At 38.6% G+C, this 20,357-nt stretch overlaps 1 protein-coding gene across 1 annotated transcript; it reads right to left on the reverse strand.

Annotated features, from left to right (window-relative positions):
- Positions 1 to 2,243: 2,243 nt before the first annotated feature.
- On the reverse strand, positions 2,244 to 14,491 carry LOC150076696 (2-Hydroxyacid oxidase 1-like). The gene is made up of 11 exons (XM_090386613.1): positions 14,426 to 14,491; positions 10,953 to 11,034; positions 10,648 to 10,676; positions 9,936 to 10,076; positions 7,610 to 7,761; positions 7,271 to 7,526; positions 6,110 to 6,270; positions 5,896 to 5,987; positions 5,598 to 5,759; positions 5,438 to 5,507; positions 2,244 to 2,335 (listed from the first exon to the last, which is right to left on the reverse strand). The coding sequence occupies exons 2-11, from the start codon at positions 11,010 to 11,012 to the stop codon at positions 2,244 to 2,246; spliced, it is 1,215 nt and encodes a 404-aa protein (XP_090242739.1). The 5' UTR covers positions 11,013 to 11,034; positions 14,426 to 14,491.
- Positions 14,492 to 20,357: the final 5,866 nt, after the last annotated feature.

The raw sequence follows: 20,357 nt of genomic DNA on the forward strand, positions 1-20,357 counted from the left end.
ATTTTCCACCATTTCCTTAATATATCCAGTACGACCAGAATAAGTGGGATGTACACAGATATTGCCGCCTCTCCTGATGATTCCCCCTTGAAGACCACAAAACTATTATTTTCGGAGTATTATACCCCGAAATATTAATTCACTTCATGCTATCACTACGCACGAAATTTATACCAACCACTGCAAAAATGATTTCTGCAACTGCTTTTATACCGGGAGGGTAAGTAAAGTCTTAAAGACATCACAAAATAATCAGATTTAACACCTGATGGTGCGCAGAACTTAATCACTCACAGGTTGTGTGTATCTGCATATCTTATTGTAATTCGTTCCACTTACATGAGGGGAAGGGGTCAGAATTATTACGCCGAGTAGGAGGAGGAATATTACTGCTAATATCAACAGATTAATTATAGAGGATGTGTCCTCATTTCAATATAACGGTGTTTTAATTTTAAATCGGAGACTACCTCTAATACGTCACTTTTATCATTACAACAGTTTCTGATATTATACTCTCTCTTCTTTCTTGAACTCTTCAACGAGGTTAAGCGAATTCGTAAAGTTAATTGTTCCCTCTTCCCCCATATAGCACCTTTTTAAATTATGCCCAAGTTCATATCTTTGGTCTTGTTCCGGTTACTGCTTTCTCCAAAAAGGAATATTGTTTTCCAAATTTAATAGGAAGTGCCATTTATATGTTTATTTAAAAACAAAGCTCTCTCCAAAAATTTCAAACTTATCGATCAATTAATATTGTTAAAATTCCGATGAACATCTTTTGTGAGCTGTGGGAGGATCATCGTGTTTTTACTCTTTTGGGACTTCTTGAGAAGTACTGATTTTATCTCCGAGCTAGATTATGAAAAATCTACCAATTTTTCAACATTTCTACACCCATTATTAGGCCAGTATCTTCCGAAATTGAGCACCTAAAAATGGCGTAGAAGTCTTATTCCAAGCACTCTGAGAACTCTTCTTTAATTTAATTCTTTCTGATATAAAGATAGAAGCATCCTTTTGTTTTCTGCAATTCCACTATTCAAAAGAAGTGTCCATCTTTTGCACAAAATTCCTTGAATTCGGCTCAAATCAATGTTGATTGAAAAGTAGAATTTTCTTGAGGTTCGCACTTACAACTCTTTTTTTTTTTCATGAGGACATGTTAGGGCTACGCATTTGACAAAGCTCCTAACTTTAATTAAAACTTCAGCTCTTTTAGGAGATGCATCTACCCTCAATATAAATTTCAGTTCGTGGCTGAACACCTACATATATTCAATCCAAACATGAACCTAGCGAAATCGGCGACCATGGACCTTTCCCTTAAAAGGAAAAGCTCATGGTGATGATCTCCAACTAAGAAGGGCAAAAGCAATGCAATGTAATGTAAAGTAAACAGTGTTATCATCTGCGCATTTTATCGCAGTGGCATCGTCGCCGTCTTCTTCACATCGGATGGAAAAGGCCCCGGTTCGAATTAGGCCAGGAACTTTTATGGACTTTTTTTCAGTCCGTGGCCGAGTTAGTCAGTCTCACGCTTTGATTGTAAGATTTATCGTCCAGCAAAGCAAGCAAATCGACCAGAGAATACACGCAATTTACAGACAGATTTCACATGGATAGTTGAGTTGAAGTGACTTTCTAGGTGTTTCTAATATAAAAATTGAATAAACAGTTTTATCATTAGGTGTTCCACGTAGTTGGGTAGTGTACTTGAATGACCAAAGTATGAAGTATTTATTTTTATTAGTTATCCCACAGTATGGATTATATTATTGGATCCTTGTCTCTCCCAAATGGCACATTTCATCGTTTTCATGATTATTACCTTACTTACTTCAAACTAAAGTAGCAGAGTAGCAACTTTCAGCTTCGATTTGTTGAGTGTGTGAATATTGACTTAGTTATGACACTTGTTACGTTTTTATTTTATAGTGTCTATAAATTTATTTGGAGCAGAGAGATAGTATTGTAAGATGCCAATAAATAAAATGTTAAACAAAATGTTGCCTTTATTCTTGGTATGCTTTTTTACACAGTGTTTGCAGGAAGTAACGGCTGAATTTCTGTGAGATGAGCGCTCGAATATATACACTAATCTATTCAAGTGCTTGTCCCACTGTGTCGTCTGGTTAGACTAGGTTTTGGGCTATCCTTTGGTGCAATTGATATCTGGATTCAGCTGAGTGAGTGTAGGCGAGAAAATTCTTCTACTCTGATAATATCCTTTATGCAGGAATTCAAAGAGGTGGAATGTAAGGATTCCAGCGTGTTGGATAGTATTCCTCTCTGACAACTTGAGAATTCGCAATGTCTCCAATGTCTCGTGACCCTAAAGGAATAAGCAAAATTGGCAAAGATTAATACTAACTGCAGGTAATAATTATTTTTCTGCTTAATTCTTCTAATGATAGATCCGAATCTAATGATTTGGGTCCACATGATGCCTGGACTTTAACAGGACCGAAATTTCTTCTACATTTCGAGTCATGATAAATGACACGCACACGCACACAGACACACACGCACACACCATTGCAGAAATTCTTGGTACAGCGTTTCAGACAAATCACTCCGATATTTTACTACCTGAAGAAGTGTCTGTAATCTCACTTTCAATCCCTTATACACCATAGCACGATTCATCTGCTAGTCTTCATGTTTAGAAAAAAATAAATTGTCATACTACACTTTCACAATGGTGCAAGTGATAGCAACCCTAGATTTACCTCAGCGTGCAAGTTCTGAAACACTGTACTAAGAATGCATACTGGAAGAGACCATCCAAGTGCGAACAAACGTAAGTAGCGGTCGAGCTGTGGGATACACACTACAGCTACCAGGCAATACTAGGTTAATCTGATTAACTGGTGAAATAACACCAGTTTGCTTATTGGAAGAGTGAAGTGCTGAAACCCATTCTTAGTCCTCAGACCAGAGCCCCGGCAACCTCCCATCTCTTCCATCATGCACTATGATTGGTGTCTTTTGACGTTATAATGGGCATCAAGGCGAGCGAGATTCAGTCTTCCGATCATTTCGAGAGTACAGCTCTAAATCGGTGTTCGCAGACCGGCCGCTAGATAGTCCACCGAACCGAACCTCTTAGAAATTCTCTAGGAGGCATCTGAATTATCTAGTATTTAATCAAGCTGCCCCTTCCTTCTCTGCCAGATACTTGAGTATCTGGTAACGTGTATGTGAGGAGAAGGGACATTGTAAAGTCCACGTTTTGTCAAGGTGCTAGGTATATTCGTGCTGCGTATACACCATATCCAAAATTTCATTACTTCGTACAACAACTCCCCTCTACTTTTTTTTTTACTGCTGAATACATCATGAAAACAGTCAAACTAATAGAACAAATTTATCTTTGAAAAGATCTAAACTTCCCAAACAGTTCCATATCCATTTCACAAATACATCTGGTCTCAGTTTCAATCTGAATGATATCCATTTAAACTTTCAATCTGCCAACCCCCACGTACTTCCTGTCAGAATCTCAACTACGGGAGGGTCGACCACCGCTCATCTCAGTTGTTCTTATTATTCGCCCTTCGCTTCAAAGGTAGTGCTAGTGCGTATGTTCGCTCTGATATTCCTTGCCAAAGACAGTAATATGGAATCTCTTCTTTTCGACCTTCTCTGGCTTAAAATCTGTCTATCCCATACTCTCAAATTTATCTCTTGCCTTTATTGTTCTCCCAGCTCCACTAATCACTTGGAACTCTCTGCAACTCCTCTTTGAAACTTGACTTAATCCAGTTCAACTATCCATAGTGAGGTAATTTTCCTCGGTGATTTTAATGTTCAGAACTCCATGTGGTTTCATTTTTCTAGTCACATGGACCCAGTTAGTCTAGATGCTGAGGCTACTAATGACCTCACACAAATTGTTCATTTATATCTACCAGACTCCCTCTCCCCATTAATTGTATTTTATTCTTTTCCTTTATTCCTTTATTCTTTTCTCACGAACGACTCTTCAAAGTACACAGCTGAGATGAGTGGTCCTCTGAGCACCTCAATTCACAACGTGAAAGTCTCTTCTTTCCGATGGAGGCTTCTCGCGGCAATTCCCAGCTTTGTTGTGTGGCATTAGAAGAATACAAACTGGGATGATCTGCAGTATTTCTGTTCTCTTTTTTCATGGTTGGATTACTGTTTTAAATCTTCTCAGGTCAATGTTGGCTCAGGTCGTGTCGCTGAAATTATTTTTGTACAGATGAAATCCTTCATTCCACACCTCACTTTAAAATTAAATGTCATCCTTTACCAATAAACCTTGATTTTCCAATAAATATGTTAAGGCTGTTCAAAATAAGAATGCTCAATTAGCTTGCATCGAAATGTTCAGCCATTTTCTGCCTACACTAAAACTCGCAACAGTTTTAATACACTATTTCAAACTGGATTTTAAAAAAGCTAAGAGTAGAAAATTTATTTATTTATTTCTACTTTTGTTAAAGTCTGGTGGTTTTGTTATCTTCTCAGCTTAAGATAAAGCCGACTTTCTACCATTCTGCTTGTCGTTTAGCTATTCTGTTGAAGACAATGTCGCTTAATCCTTACTGTAGTCTTCCGTCTAAAGATTGTCAGAAGAATTCTGAACAGTCTTGGTGCAAAGAAGACTACAGATCCCGATGATATTTTTCACTTGTTCTCAAAACCTGTGCTCCTGAGCTGGAACTTGTTCTGGGTCACCTTTATATACGTTCGTATTTCACTCGTGGTTTTCCTTCTGCTTGGAAAGTTGCTCATATCTGGCCGATTCCTGAAAAAAGTGACAAATCACTCCCATCCAGTAATCGACCTTTTGTTGGTACCTCTACTCTTTCCAAATATAATAGAGAAATCCATTAACCGACAACTGTAACTGTCTCAAAACCTTCTATCTGATTACTGATCGTCAGTATGGATTCTGTCAATGTCGATCCACTGGAGAAATACTGGCTGGCGTTATCCATCTATGGACAAATTCAATGAAAAAGTTTGGTGAAACTCTAACACTTGCTCTTGACATTTCTAAGGCTTTTCTTCGTGTTTGGCATAAAGGTGTCCTTAAAAGCTTCCATCTTACGGACTGCCGACTGTTTTTTCTTTTGCAATTGGGTATCCAGTTTTCAGGATATGTCAATAAGCTTCTGTTTTCTCAACTTTCAATCAACACAAGGTACTATAGGTTCTAATATCTTTCCTGTTTGGGGTTTTCATAAAAAAACATATATGCAAGGACAATCTAATAGAATAGATCGTATTCTATTAGAAATTCCATTTTGACTACACGGTCAAGCATAAACTTCCAAAAAATCATATTTGAGACAGAGAGAGAGAGAGAGAGAGAGAGAGAGAGAGAGAGAGAGAGAGAGAGAGAGAGAGAGAGAGAGAATTAAGAATGTATAACTTTAAAGACAAATGATGGAATTATTCTTACCGGCCAACATCATGGTTCTATTAAACTCCTGCTTGAAAATATCCAGTACCATTTTGGCTCCTTCTGCTCCCTGCGTATAAAAAATAATATATTTATGTAGAAGGAATCCAGAAGAATATACATCAATGTAACTTGAACAGGAAGATAATTTCATACTCACGTCATAAGTCAGTCCCCAAATCACAGGCCGACCAACGCATACTGCCTTGGCCCCAATAGCTAGGGCTTTGAATATATCGGTGCCTTTTCTTATTCCTCCGTCAACATACACCTCGATTGGTAGAGGCCTCACGGCATTCACAACCTCGGGTAGGGCTTCGATCTAAAGGAAAACAGGACATCTCTGAGAAACAGAACAAATGGAACTTGGACTGTTTCTCTGATATAAAACCATGCGAATAATTGCAGAATAAAAGCGGTTGCATTTTTGAAAAAAAAAGATCTTAGGTGATACCTACGGTGGCAGGATCCGTGTCTAGTTGTCTTCCTCCATGGTTTGACACTAGAATAGCTCGTGCACCACTAAGTGCAGCCTGACGGGCGTCTTGTCCTGCAAGTAAATAAATGCATTTTTCCAAATATCTTTACTGGGAAGTATTCGTGTTCTTTATAAAATATGCATCTGAAAATGTTTCCTTTTTGGGGATATCTTGGGGTATGGATATGACTTACCTGTGAGAACACCTTTCGCTATAATTGGCAAGGAGGTGATGGATTTCAGCCATCGAATTGTTTCCCAAGTCGCTGAAGGGTCTAATGAGTCCGCCACACGTTGGTAGACCTCACTTGATGATGCATTCTGCATTCCAAACGCCTTAGCGTATATAGCAAGGCTATAGAAAAGAAAATATGAGAATAGTTTTACAACCATTGAACTTACAGAAATTATTTTTCTTGGACAGAATTCAATGTACATAGAAAATGTATAAAAATACCGTTTCATGCAAAACAGAAAATCACTCCAATCATTTTTAAACTTTCGTTAGCTGATGGAAAGAAATTCTTTGAAGCATTTAAGGAATTTTACTTATTGTAAATCAGAATTAAAATTCCTGGAATGCTTCATCTCTAACAGAGTTAACATTAAAGACGAATATGTGATGAAAACTACGGTATGCATACAAATGTTGTTATTGTAGTAGGGTTTTCAGGAGCATCAGCGACTGAGGCTATATTGCTCTGTATATATTGTCTATAAATTGCATGTGTTTTGTGGTCGATGTTCTGTTTCCTGGACGAAATACCCCGAGTTTCAGGGAAAGAAAATCATGCTGCCCTCGCTGAGAGACTGACTAACTCAGCCACGTTGCGAAAGAGGTCCATAAAAATTCCTCCCGTCATCGATGAGACGCGAACTCAAGTATTTTCCACCCTGGAGTACGGCAATTCTACCAACTGTGTTACCCACGAGGGCTTTCCGATTCGATAGGACTCCCTGCATAGTGGGGCACAGTGCTTACAATCACCGTCCTCCCCACACTGGGTGGAAAAAAGCAAGGGATCGTGTCCCTGAATGAGGGACACGATCTCTGACCTTTTCTGATAGGTAATCTACCCCTTAAAATAGGGTTTTTGGTCCATCAAAATAGGAAAATCTACGATAGAACACACGCACGCAATTTATGGACATATTACATGGGTAGATGAGTTAAATGATTTTAGGGTGGATATAGTAGGATAGGACTAGCTGGGGCAATGAAACAGACCTGTGATTATCACCCTATAGGATATGTACTGGTTTTCGTTCGGTTACGAACAATAGATCAAGACATTTTATAAATTTATTGCTCCACGGTATTATTGAATTCATTATTCAGTTGGTGTGCTTCTTACCTAACAGTGTCTGGAATAGTGAAATTGTTCTTTCTGTCGTTCACCTTATTACCATAGGTAGGAGAGTCTGATGTCAATACGATCGCTTTGAAGCCGTTCCTCATTGCTTCCGCCACAATAAGCCTATTTACCTCTCGATCTTTCAAAGCGTAGACCATCATCCAGTGAATGGCTTGCGGTGTTGCTTTGGCTACTTCCTCAATGGAAGAAGTAGATAGGCTGCTCAATATCATCACGATCCCAGCACTTGAAGCAGCTGAAAGAAACACGGAAAATGTTTATTGGGATCATCTTCCGCGACAACGCGAGATTTATCGAATATTTTGTGCTGACGCCTACCTTTCGCTGTTCCGACTTCGCCTTCTGGGTGGAACAAGCGCTGGTAAGATGTTGGATCCACGCAGAGGGGAAACGAGACCTTCTGTCCCAGCATTGAAACTGATGTATCCAAGTTAGCCACGTTATGGAGTAGTCTAGGTCGAATTCGGTACCTGAACGAAAAAGTTATCCAGTGTAAATTTAACGTAAATCATAAAAAAAAATACAAAATAAGTGAAAAAGACAGAAAGACCCCAAGCACTACAGCCGCAGTGCGTTGCAAATTAAGCAACAAAACCCATTCTCTACGATTTGTTTACATTAGATTACAATACTAAACTATTTTCCAAACAAACGCTACTGATACTTTTTCTTAATAATTTCTTCTTAACCTCATTCTTTTTTTATTATTTTTTTCATTTATTGAGTAAAGCGGCTCCTAGCCAAAAAAAAAAAAAAAAAAAAATCTGGCAAATCCGCCATACATATAGAAATAGTACAGCACAGTATGCAATTATTTGTAATAAAAATTTCACATTACAAATCAACTATACTGTGCAATGATACAGCACAACAACCTGGCTACCTGAGCTACAGCACAACTATCTGGCTACAGCAGAAACCGATGAAGAGACACTGTCCTCAGATGAGCACAAGCATCACATCCTAGAGACTGATCATCACAACGAACTGGACAAGTAGGCTACAACAGAAACCGATGAAGAGACACTTTCACAGTAACCACATGCATCACATCCTAGAGATTGATCATCGCCGGTTTTCTCCAAAAGACAGAGTTCAACGAACAGCTATCTACCAGCAGCCAGAGAGCTCGACAGAAGTTACTCATATTAACCATCAAAACCAAGCTGAAAGAAGGTGTTATTGCGGGACCAAATCCAAGAAAAACAACTAAGGCTTCTTGCCAACAGCGTTGGTAGGAGCAGAAGTGGACACCCACCCATTAAGGAAACAGAGTACCAACATCCTGTGCACCTCTGCAAAGAATTTTCTCTGTTCCTACATAAAAAATAACATACTGTTCCATGTAAAGAAGAGGGTACAGTCCACCAATTCATCCATTATTCAACCTTAACTCTTCCATTGCAAAAGTATATTCCTTCTCACGAAATGAATTTGCAAAATTTTGAAAGGCAATGAAATTTTCCCGTGTTTTAATAAGTAATGTCTCAATCCCATCCACCAAACCATTTACATTATCAACATTATTCAGTAAATCTAAACGCAAATCAACATATTCCAAACAATTAAACTCGGAGACAACTGTTTAATACCACCCCATCAAACTCTATATTATACACTTTTATCATCCGAATACCTACAACTCTCAATACCTTCTAGTCCTTAGTGGATATCCATGATGTTTTGTTATAAAACCATTGATTATTTTGTAAAATAACAAAATAAACTTTTGACTTTCTGTTGGCAGAATATCAAAAGCTACACTATCCTCAACAAGATATCAGGAGATACGTCGCTTTCCCAATGATGTCGCTGTCGCTCACATCAATAACGTGTCTTCCCCCTTTGGAGTAGATGCCGACAGAACACACTCCACTTTCGTGGATAATCTTTTCATCAACGAACGATAAACTGCAGGACGCTCAGTCCAGCATATCTCCCGAAGAACAGTGACCACTCGAGCTACTGGTGTAATATTTTTTGGTCTGGTCCTCACCAGACGTTTCATTTCTTGCTATAGGTTTTACGAGTGTAAGCTCCTACTATAGATTCTGTGGTCTTCCTGTGTATTGGCTGACAGTGGTGGCAGAGTCATGTTCGATTTCATGATACCATCACAGAGGCAATTTTGGGTGATGCAGAAGGTCAGCATCCACACGAATTTGCAAGCAAGCAATGTGACATCAGACAATAACTCCACTGTGTAAATCAATTAGGTCGACTCCACGTGCCACCACTAGAACAACTCGTTTGTCTCAACCATACGCCTTCCCCTCTTCCCTGAGTCACTTCTCTTCCCGGGGAACCAATGGACTGTAAAAATGGTTTTGTCTGTATACCTTTTAGAGGACAGATTATATGTTATTCACCAGCTATATATACAATCCTACTCTGTCCCAAATGACTTTTATACACGATTATGTCAAAATTTATTGGACACTTTGTACAAGTGTTCCTTGACATGGTGGTTTATATATAAATAGAAAGATGGTATTTTGAACAAGAAGATACTAAAATTTATGTGAAGAGTAAATGAAGAATGACAATATACTCGCTTTAAACGGTTTCTTGTAGAAGAGAATTCCACTAATATTGCTACTACTTAATATTACTTATTTGTTGGAGGTCAAAGGAAAGAGGTTACCTTTTATAGGCCCTGACGTTTTCCCTCAGAGTGAAGTTTTCATCCGCCCCGTCGTTCAGGTAATCTCTGTAGATTTTGGGAAGGGCTACTGTGGCATATCTCTCGAAGTCCTCCACGACTACCATCTCGCTACGAGAGGGCCTGTTGAAAGAAGAAAAAAGGACCTGAAGATGTCATTTAGAAGAAATTGAACCATTTTGATTTTTTTTTTGTGTGAGGGCCAACAGAATGCACCAGCATTACATCTGATACTATTGGTAAACTAACTTTTCCTTGCAGTACCCATTCTCTCGAGTTCAAAATTCTAGCCACATTCTGGGCTCTTAAAAAAGACATGTAAGTGATTTCGAAACATTTACTTTTTTTTCTTGCTTACTTCCACATTTTCTGTGCCCTAATCTAGACTTTTGGTGTGGGAGGGGATCACAGTTAACTGAATAATTCGAAAGATAATTCAAAAACTAATCATTGCCAAATTCAGTGAATCTCAAGTGCCATCGTACATCGGTTGCCCTTCTCTGCAAATTACAATCCTGTACCTATAGAGGATTGTATTTTCCAGATATTACAGTGATCCAAAGGAGTGCTTTTGATCACTTCTGTGCTGTTGTTTTTTTTTTTAAATTTGTGATCTTTTTATGGAACCAGTCCGGGAAATTTATTGCCACACTCGTATTTTTAAAAAATAAAGTCATTAATCAGTGTTACTTACCTTATAACATTTTCTATTTGGTCTTGTCCCTAGAATGTAAAAGAATATTTTGAAAGTCAGATTTTGTGACAATATATTCTATTGATCTAGTACATTCAAATAAAAATTCAGAACTGTGTGAAGGAAACAAAACGCAGTAGCAACCCAAAGCAGAGTAAACAGTTTTATCAATGGGTATTCCATGTATAAGCCTGTGTAAATCTTCTTTCTTTAACCTAAAGAACACCTGCTCCTGAATGCTAAGAAATTCTTCCAATTTATTCATTAGAAAACTTCTATTTTGACTTAAAATATTAAAAACTTACCACATCTTGTGCTGCGGCTAACATTCCTGTGAGCACCACTGAGACAAAGAAGATTTTCATGGCTGTAGCATGGAAGGGAACCCTATTAAAGCAAACCTCAATTTAAAACGAGAATGCAGATAACATTTATTAATTTAATGATTAGAAAAGTGCCCTCCGATACTTGAATATTCCAAAGCTTAGAAAAAAAGAAGGAATGGTAAAGCTCCTTTTCGTAATTTTCATATTAGAAAACTTATTACCTGGGAAAGTACTAAAACAGAAAAGATGTGGAGATCTGACAGTTAATTCTGATGTTCCCGCTGCCAGAAACTTGGGCTTTCCATGAAGCAAATCGACCAGAGACCACACGAAATTAATGGACATATAATGAGCAGAACAGTTAGTTCTGATGACCCAAAAATATCACAATTATTTTTTTAAATACCAGATTAGCACAATTAGATTAAAAAGAGGATAGACTTGCTCGATACTACAAAAAGCGATGAGAACAGTATAATCTTTTTCATTTGTGAGCCATTATTATATTGTTTCTGTAAACTGTGAGTGGGTATTGTACGTTAATGCTTGTTTACTGGATGAAAAATCCGCCTCTCTGAAATAAACATCATGGAACCTCTCGAAACTGATTAAATCAGCTGATTTATTAAGGAAACGTTCATATAGAGAACTATAATAGGAGAGATATTATTTTCTTCCAAAAAAAACCACAGAATACCCCCAAATTACAGTAAAATATTCTGATATCTCAAACCTTAGTTGCTTTGACTCTAACACACATACACGTACATCATATAATTATCTCTTCAAAGTTTAAGCAAATTGAAAAATATATAAATAGATAATAAAGCTGAGTTATAGGAAATACTGATAGTTTCCATGCTAGTATCAATCATATATACGACTCACCTAACTAGTATGATCTTTTCTAAATTAATATTCATATTAAAGAGACTGTAATAACTACCTAAACAGTAGGCTAAAAATTCAACCTGGAAATAACTCGCCCTTGCTGTACTCACAGCAAAATCCTTACTGATACTTGCCTAATAACTCGTAGAGGTATAATAACGCGGAGTAGTGGTCGTTTGCTCTTTGTACAGGTAGTTCCTGCACTGACGAATTATATACTTCCCTAATGAAGACTAGATGAACCAAATAACTTTTTTTATTCTCTACGCACGCCCAGTCCAACTTTCTGTTGATATTTTCAGAAATTGCCCATATGACCCACAACTAGAGGGGAAGCAATTAGAACTCCGATAAGGGCGGAGAGCGGGGTTAGATCTTTTCGAACTGTGACCAAAAACAAATAAAAAAAAGGAAGAATATGTTCAACTGAGGTTTACAGTTGGAGTTAACCCAATACTTAGTTTGTTAAATCTGCAATTCTGATGTATTCATTGAACCTGAAGTTACAACATGGTCAATTCGTTTCTCATTTCCTTATTTTCTCCTTTTGAAACCAACAGCATTTACATTCTGCAAGAAAGTATGCTTACCAACAATTCAGGAAGGCATCTTGTTGTAAATGGATGATATTTTGGCACCACCGATGCTTTTACATTAAATTTAATTATGCCCTTCCATTGACATGTGAAAACGCAATTGGTGTCAAAAACCTGTACAGACTTAAGCTACCATTGGGATAACTGCTGTAACATCAGGATACGAAACCACTAAAAGCCAACCAAAGGGGAAAAGTATAAAACAGACGTTCCTTTCACTATAATATGCTAAAGAAATTGATCTAAAACACAACGCCAATATTTTTTCATCCTCCCAGATTCATATTACTGGAGAAGCGATTTGACAGCAAACATCATAATACCCAGCATCCGTTTCATTACTTATTTCAGTCATCAACATAAGTATGTTTCGACTCCTAATTAAGTGTGATTAAAATTATAACATGCGTAATACCCTTTTGCGCATATTAGCATGGAGATTCATTCTAAGTGTTTGGTAAAAATGTAGCTATCGCTTCAATGTATTGAGCTGGTTAACAAGTGTTCTATTTCGACTGTCCACAGAGTTTTAACTTTGTGAACAGACCAGAGATTTAGGTAGGTAACTTCGGTTCTAACTCTGTGAACAGTCCAAATAGAAAACGATCCAAGTTTAGATCAGATCCATTACAGTGTTCCGAACTGGACTTCTGTAATCTTGAGAGTGACTCCCGGCCCCTCGTCGGAAGTCACTCTCAAGCACCAGTAAACGATCAACGTTACAGAGATAGAACTCATGAGGTCCCCAAGTGGCCGCAACATTTTAAATCTATTGCCATTAGCTGTGAGTTTCTTAAGATATTCGAAAAAGCAATTGGGCCCTCCATTGCAGACCACCGTTTCAACCACTGACCAATGTATCTCCACACGGTGATTAAGGGATGAATCCGAATCTGCATATAGCAACCGCGTGGACATCCTTATTAAAATAAACAAAGCCTTCATGTTTTTGTATGATTTTCGGCACATCAGCAGCATAGGTCATATTGTGCCATATATAATATGTCCGTGAACTGCGTGTTTTCTGTGGTCTATTTGCTGTTTGCCGGACGAAAAATCCTGGTTCCTGTAGACAAAACCACGCTACCCTCTCTCGAGATCAACTATTATGAAAAAGGCCCATAAAAATTCTTCGCATCATTGACGGGATTCGAACTCAGGTCTTTTACAACCGGTGTGGGAAAATGGTGATTATACCAAAGAAAGCCCTCAATGAGAGAATGCAACTTGATGTAATTTTCTTCGATATAACAATAGCCTATGGTAGAATAGACAAATGGGCTCTAATTTCCATTCACAAAAATTTCTTCACTATTACAACACTACTCTTAGTACAATTAAATCAATCTTAGAGTCCACACATCTCACATCGTAACTGCCTTATGACATGTACCGATTTTAATAGAGATGTACCACACGGTGGAGTTCCATCCTGGACCATGTAAATCGCAGCTCCTGATTTTTTCTCCTAATGCTATTAAACTAGAGCTGCGATCAACATGGTTTAATTGTTAGCTTGTTTTGAGAGTCGAAGAATCACAATGCTTAGATGATCCTTTCAGAACGATCTTTTTAAGAAAGAATTCTATCTTATTTGCTGTTTTTAGCAATTTTTCTTATAAAGGTATATGTTTTGGAAGAAACAAAAAACTAGCTTTCTAAATATACAAATTTTTCAAGACATTTTTAAGTGCGTTGGCCCATTCTGCTTGGACTGGACCAGAAAGTCACATGAGAAATGTACTTTGAAAATTAAAAGTCTTATGTCCGTTGAACCACGTCCGAAGTTAAGTTCATTTACTTCAGTAGATAAGAAAAAAAAAACAACTTCCCTTTCTTGTGAGCACTGCAAGTGTAACAGGATTCCGTGCGAAGTAATCCCTCTGTCCCTCTTTAAATAAATAACTTAACTTTCTCATCATAATGTTAATCGAAATTCAAATTAAAAAGAAAGCCAGAACTTACCAAGGTGATTCTCAATAAAACTCGGCTCAGTGATTATCAGGCGTTCGGAAAAGAAGTGGAGGAAGCCCTTTCGCACCTCTGTTCAACCTTTGATGATTACTGTTCGGTAGACCAATTTGATTCAGTAGACCGATTTTATGTGTTTCTGCAGACACAGTATTGAGAACGCATCACACACAAAGGTTCAGCAATGCGCAAGTGCAAAAAAAAAAACCTTTGACTTCAACAAAAACAGGAAATAAATACAAAGTAATTTCTTTCTGTTGGCAGGATATTGCTATTCATTGGGCGTTTTCAGTCGCATTGACACAGTAAACACAAAAGGAATTCAAAACAAAAATATCCTCATGTCTTCATCGTGTTGAAAGTACCTGGATTTCAATGCTATTGAAGCAGAAGGATTCTTCATCGGTTTTTTCCTCACCGTGGCCCAGTTAATAGGTCTCTGACTCGAGTATCATTGTTATTTTTCTCCCAATGCTATTAATCAATCTAAGCTCTGTACACAAAGCAGTCAAGTGCTAAATGCGGTGTATAGACGATTCTTGAATCAATCCCTCTTCATAAAATGAAATAAAATAAAAATTCAGTTATTCTTGCAGATATTAAAATATCAGTACCGAGTTGGATCAATTCCATTTGCATTGTATTATTGCTTGTAGTAGTCATTAACTAAGGTTCCACCCATTTCAATTAGTTTACAGACCTAACATTAACAAATTTCATTTATAATTTGCAACTTCAAAGAAACAGCGACAATCTAACATATCCTAGCATGAGCTATGTACGCTCCAGAGGCAAAAGACATAACAAGCGATTCAAATTATTCGGAGCTATCTACCTCACTCCAAATAAAAGCATATTTGGCCTACTTTCTTCAGGATTGAGGAGTGAATATTGCAATTTTAACTGTAACATTCACAGTCATTCCAGCTTGATCAACGTCATTTTACAAAACACCTCGGTTGGTTAATGGACAATACATTGGGTTGGTTAATGGACAGTACATTAGGTTGGTTAATGGTTAACATTGGGTTGGGTAATGGACAATGGATATACATTGGGTTGGGTAATGGACAATAGATATAAATTGGGTTGGTTAATGGATATACATTCGATTGGTAAATGGACAATGGATAATGGGTTATGAATTAATGTATAATGCATAAATGGCTAATGGATTATCCATTAATTACACAACCCACTAGTCCATTGTGAGTACTGGGGTTACGTTGGTAACAGAGCATATAATATAAATTTATTTCCACCTCAATTGGATAACCCAATATAATCAGGTTCAAGAACATTATCTCAGTACTGACACAATTTCCAAATGTGGCTATACAGCTTGAAATATGATTACAATGGGATTTTCTGTAGTCAATTTAGCACTGCTGCTAACTACTTTCTATATTTTGGCACGGATAGAAATGATCAAGTCCCTAATTCATTATTAAATGCCACAGTCTATTTAACCTGCTGACCTCTTTTTGATCCATTCAGTGGCCAGTTTATAGATACGCCCGTCTAATAGTGAAAAGGTACATTTAGCCCTTAGAATACTTGGACTTGCATGAATTCAGCGAGATGCCAAAAGCGTCTCTCAGGAATGTTGGTCCGCGTTGACTCAATTGCTTTCGACAGTTGTTGCAAATAAGATGGTTGTAGATCTCTACTCCAAAGAGTTCCATTCAGGAGTCTCAAATGGGTTGATATTGGTGACTAGAGAGGCCACTGCTGTCGGTGTAATTCACGTTCATGTTTCTGAACACAATACTATACATCTTGTGACATAGCGCATTATCCTGTGGAAAAATCCATTCGCATATGGATGCACTGCAGTCCTGAAGGGATGCCCTGATCAGATAATCTGGAGTCCAAATGTTTCTCCACTGGTATCAAAGGGCTCAATCTGTACTAAGAAATCTCACCCACCACTACATCACCGGGGCCAACCAGTATTGTTGACACCTGGCAGGATGGGTCCAAGGACACATGCTGTTAGTGGCCCTACCATCAGCATGATACAGCAGAAATCGAGATTCGTCAGACCAGGCCAAGTTTCTCCAATTCTGCACTGTCCAGTGCTGGGGTCCTTGGTTCCACTGCAAACGTATTTTCTCGTTTCTTTGTTGGAAAGAATGGAACCGCATTGGTCGTCGTATGTGTTGCTTCATCTGTAGCCCTCGTGGGTAACACAGTTGGTAGTATCGCCGTCCTCTCCACACTGGGTAGAAAAGGCCCGAGTTCGAATCCCGTCAATGATGCGAGGAATTCTTATCGGCATTTTTCACATTGTGGTTGAGTTATTTGGCCAAAAGTACAGTTTTTTTTTCTCCCAGAAACTCGGTTTTGTGATCGAAAACAATTTCGACCACAGAACACACACAGTTTACAGACATTATATTTGGTGCAATGTGGCCAAAGTTGTTCATTCCCTTACAACAAAAACAACAACAACAACTGGCTTCATCCGTGACAAAGTACAAGATGAGTTGTATATTCTGAACCCATCAAGCCATCCTAGCAATAAATAAATGCAAGCTGTATTCAGTCCACAAATTCATGCTCCTATCAATTTGCAGGGCGTACGCACTGTCAGCACCACTACGCGCCAGATGTTAACAGGATGCCAGCCGCTATACTTAGAAATGGTTACAAGTCTTTTCTATCACTTAAGAAAAGGAGTCCCAACTCAACTTCTAAATCTACAACTTGACATCACAAATGACCCGAGACAGGAGAGGAGAAGTATAAATCAGCATCCACAAAAGATATGGCAACTGGGACGCCACATCAAATGGAGACACCACAAAACATTTCCTTCCATCTATCAGTACAATCTACTCCAAACCACCAACCTCGCCCTCGCCTGTTCTCCAAGTGACCTTTGTCATTACCGGACATGGACCCTTCCAACAGAAACTGAGGGCCATGGGAATCAAGAATGACCAACGCTGCCACTGCGGCGAAGAGGAGTCCTGGGAGCACATAATGTACCAGTGATCCTCCTATGACAACAGCAGGCTCAATTTCCTCATCGCAATTCAGAGAAATCCGTGCAATCAAGAATCCATTCTGCTACTTGAGGAAGACACTTATAGAGCATTAACTATCTATGCGCTGGAAATCTTTGCACTTAGTCGAACCAAGATTGCAGAACACAGAGCCCAACAATTAAACCAAACTGCATGGGACAAGGCCACTCTACAAGACAACAATGATTTTTTTATCATGCTAACCCAAATAGGGTAGGCTATGCTGCTGGCACTCTCCATGGTGCAGGATGGCTGGCACTCCTCGGATTGCGGTATGGGCAATATAACAGCTAACCCAAAATGGGTAGGAGCACTGCTAGCAACATCCAAGTTGCAGGATTGCTGGCACCCTATGGAGTGTGGGATCTGCAACTGTTGTATTAGGGTCACCCGGTAATTTCTTACATCTACCCATATATGTATTGTGTCTGTAAATTGCGAGATCTGCGAAAAAAAATTAAGGTCACACAGAATGTTAATTGAACTACCCATGTGTATTAGGTCTGTAAATTGCATGTGTTCTTTGGTTGACTTGCCTGCATTGCTGGACGAAAAAATCCCTGGTTATGGGAGGAACCTTGCTATCTATACCTGAGACCGACTAACTCAGCCACGGAGCGAAAAAAAGTCCATTAAAGTTTATGACGTCATCGACGGGACTCGAATGCGGCCTTTTCCACCTGGTGTGGGGAGGACAGTGGCCTTACCACTGTGCTACCCACACAGACTGCGGTATTTGCAAGTTATAGCTAACTCAAAATGGGTAGGATCAACACTGGCATCCTCCAAGGTGCGCGGCCCTCGACGGGATTCCAATGCAACTTGCGTTGGAATCCCGACGATGAAGGGAGGAATTTTTTTGGGTCTTTATCACAACGCGGCTGAGTTAGTCGGTCTCAGGCGTAGGTAGCATGGTTTTTCTTCTGGAAACTCGGGTTTCGTCCGGCAAACCGAAAATCGACCACAGAACACAACAATTTACAGACAATATACGCAGAGCAACATCGCCTTAGTTGCCTATGCTCCTAAAATCCAACAACAACAACCAAGGTGCGGGATTGCTGGCACTCCTCGGAGTGAGGGATTTACATGTTTCTTCTAAGCCTAAAAGGGTAGGACGCACTGCTAGCACGCTCTTTGGTGCTGTATTTACATTGACAATTGCGATCCCATAGAGGTATCGGCTTATCCAATAGAACAGAACTTGTTCCCAGTTCTTTGGGAGACCACATGAACATAAGGTCATATTGGATACGCCCAATGTATGACGCTTGCAATTTAAAGAACTGAATTGCAAGCTTTTCTTCAGTATGACCAATAAATTCTCTTTATTGGTCATACTTGGGCGGGAACATGAAGTGCAGAACTTTAATCTCTTGTAATGGAACGGGAATTAGAGCTGTAAGTCTGTAAATATCTGTACAGTATTTTGATTATTGGCGGGGATGCTAGGACAGCTGGCTTGGACCCCTTGTACAATAAACAAATAATAAAAAATTATCCAACAGGGATTGCGGCTGTCTGGAGTTTTTTTTTGGGAGGCTTATTGCTGCTAGGTTCAAATGGAGACTCTTTGGCACCATACCGATGGTTGACACGGTGACTGGGATTGTCATTATTTGTTATTATTATTATTATTATTATTATTATTATTAATTACATCCAAACAATATTTTCCTTTAAGCCTAACTCCAACTGAACATGTTTTGAATATTTTTTTCCAAACAATACCAGACAGCCATATCTCTAGACACCAGAAACGTATAGAAAGTTTCTCGCAGAGTTTTTGATCATCAAACTCCGTGGAGAATCGATATTAAGCATTTTTTATTTATAAACTAATTTTTTTTTTCAATTAATGTACCATTAGGTGCAGAGGAGTACTTTGACTCCAATAGCAGGATAAATGCTATTGGGTAACACAGTTGGTAGGATCGCCATCCTCCCACACTGGGTGGAAAAGACTTAAGTTCGAATCCCATCGATGTCGTGCGCAATTTTTATGGGCCTTTTGCAGAACATGGCTTGGTTAGTAGGTCTCAGGAGAGGGCAGCACGGTTTCTTTCTCCCAGAAACTCGAGTTTTTCATCCAGAAAACAGAAAATCGACCTGAGAACACACGAAACTTACAGAAAGTATACACGGAGCAATACGACCTTAGCTGCTGATGCTTCAAAAACCCTACAACAACTCTCGAATAACAAACTATTGCTCGAATTTCCTTGTTCTACATACCCCCTTCAACACCATGCTCCCTACCCTTTATAAAAACTAGCAAATGTGACCTTTAGTTTACACTTTTAATCTGAAAACAGAATTTCGACAAGACTGCCTGTTCTATATTAATAAGAAATCTCTCTGTTAAACTTCTGGTTGGAGAATTCAGTGAATCGAAGAAACCGGGTTTTAAATATCAAAATATATTTGCACAATTCTCTTAAGGTTTTATGAAAATTTAAAATAATAAAGTGCATTGCAAGCCATAAGATAATGAAGAGCGTTGGTAAAATAACCGTCATGTTAGTCCAACCTATTCCTTCTCTAAACCTTTGACCTTTCAACCTGATGTGCTGGTTTAAATTTTTTCAACCATTTCAACATTTCTTTTTCGTTCAATTATAAAGAAAATCTGATAAGTTGCATTTACAGTACTCTAGTTGGACCCATACTTTTTGGACTGTGCTAAAGTGGATTTACGATGGACACTGGACACTACTGCCAGCTGATCGATAACCTATTCAATCACGACAAAAGTATCATTAATTATAACAAATTTATTTTGAATGGATGGGTATTAATCTACCATGCAGTGTACAAACAATCTGTTTTATTCTGAGGTATTTTCACAGTGTAAGTAGGCAGTACTACCGGACATATTTTGAAGACATGGACAG

Source organism: Mastigoproctus giganteus, chromosome 12 (genome assembly GCF_048544385.1).
Source record: "Mastigoproctus giganteus isolate SK-2022 chromosome 12, ASM4854438v1, whole genome shotgun sequence".
Classification (NCBI taxonomy): domain Eukaryota; kingdom Metazoa; phylum Arthropoda; class Arachnida; order Uropygi; family Thelyphonidae; genus Mastigoproctus; species Mastigoproctus giganteus.

Coding starts and splice junctions, on each gene's coding strand:
- LOC150076696 (XM_090386613.1), bottom strand. CDS start 11,012: ATGAAAATCTTCTTTGTCTCAGTGGTGCTCACAGGAATGTTAGCCGCA. Junction 5,760..5,895: donor TAGACACGGATCCTGCCACC/GTAGGTATCACC, acceptor GTTTTCCTTTAG/ATCGAAGCCCTACCCGAGGT. Junction 5,508..5,597: donor TTTGGGGACTGACTTATGAC/GTGAGTATGAAA, acceptor TTTTATACGCAG/GGAGCAGAAGGAGCCAAAAT.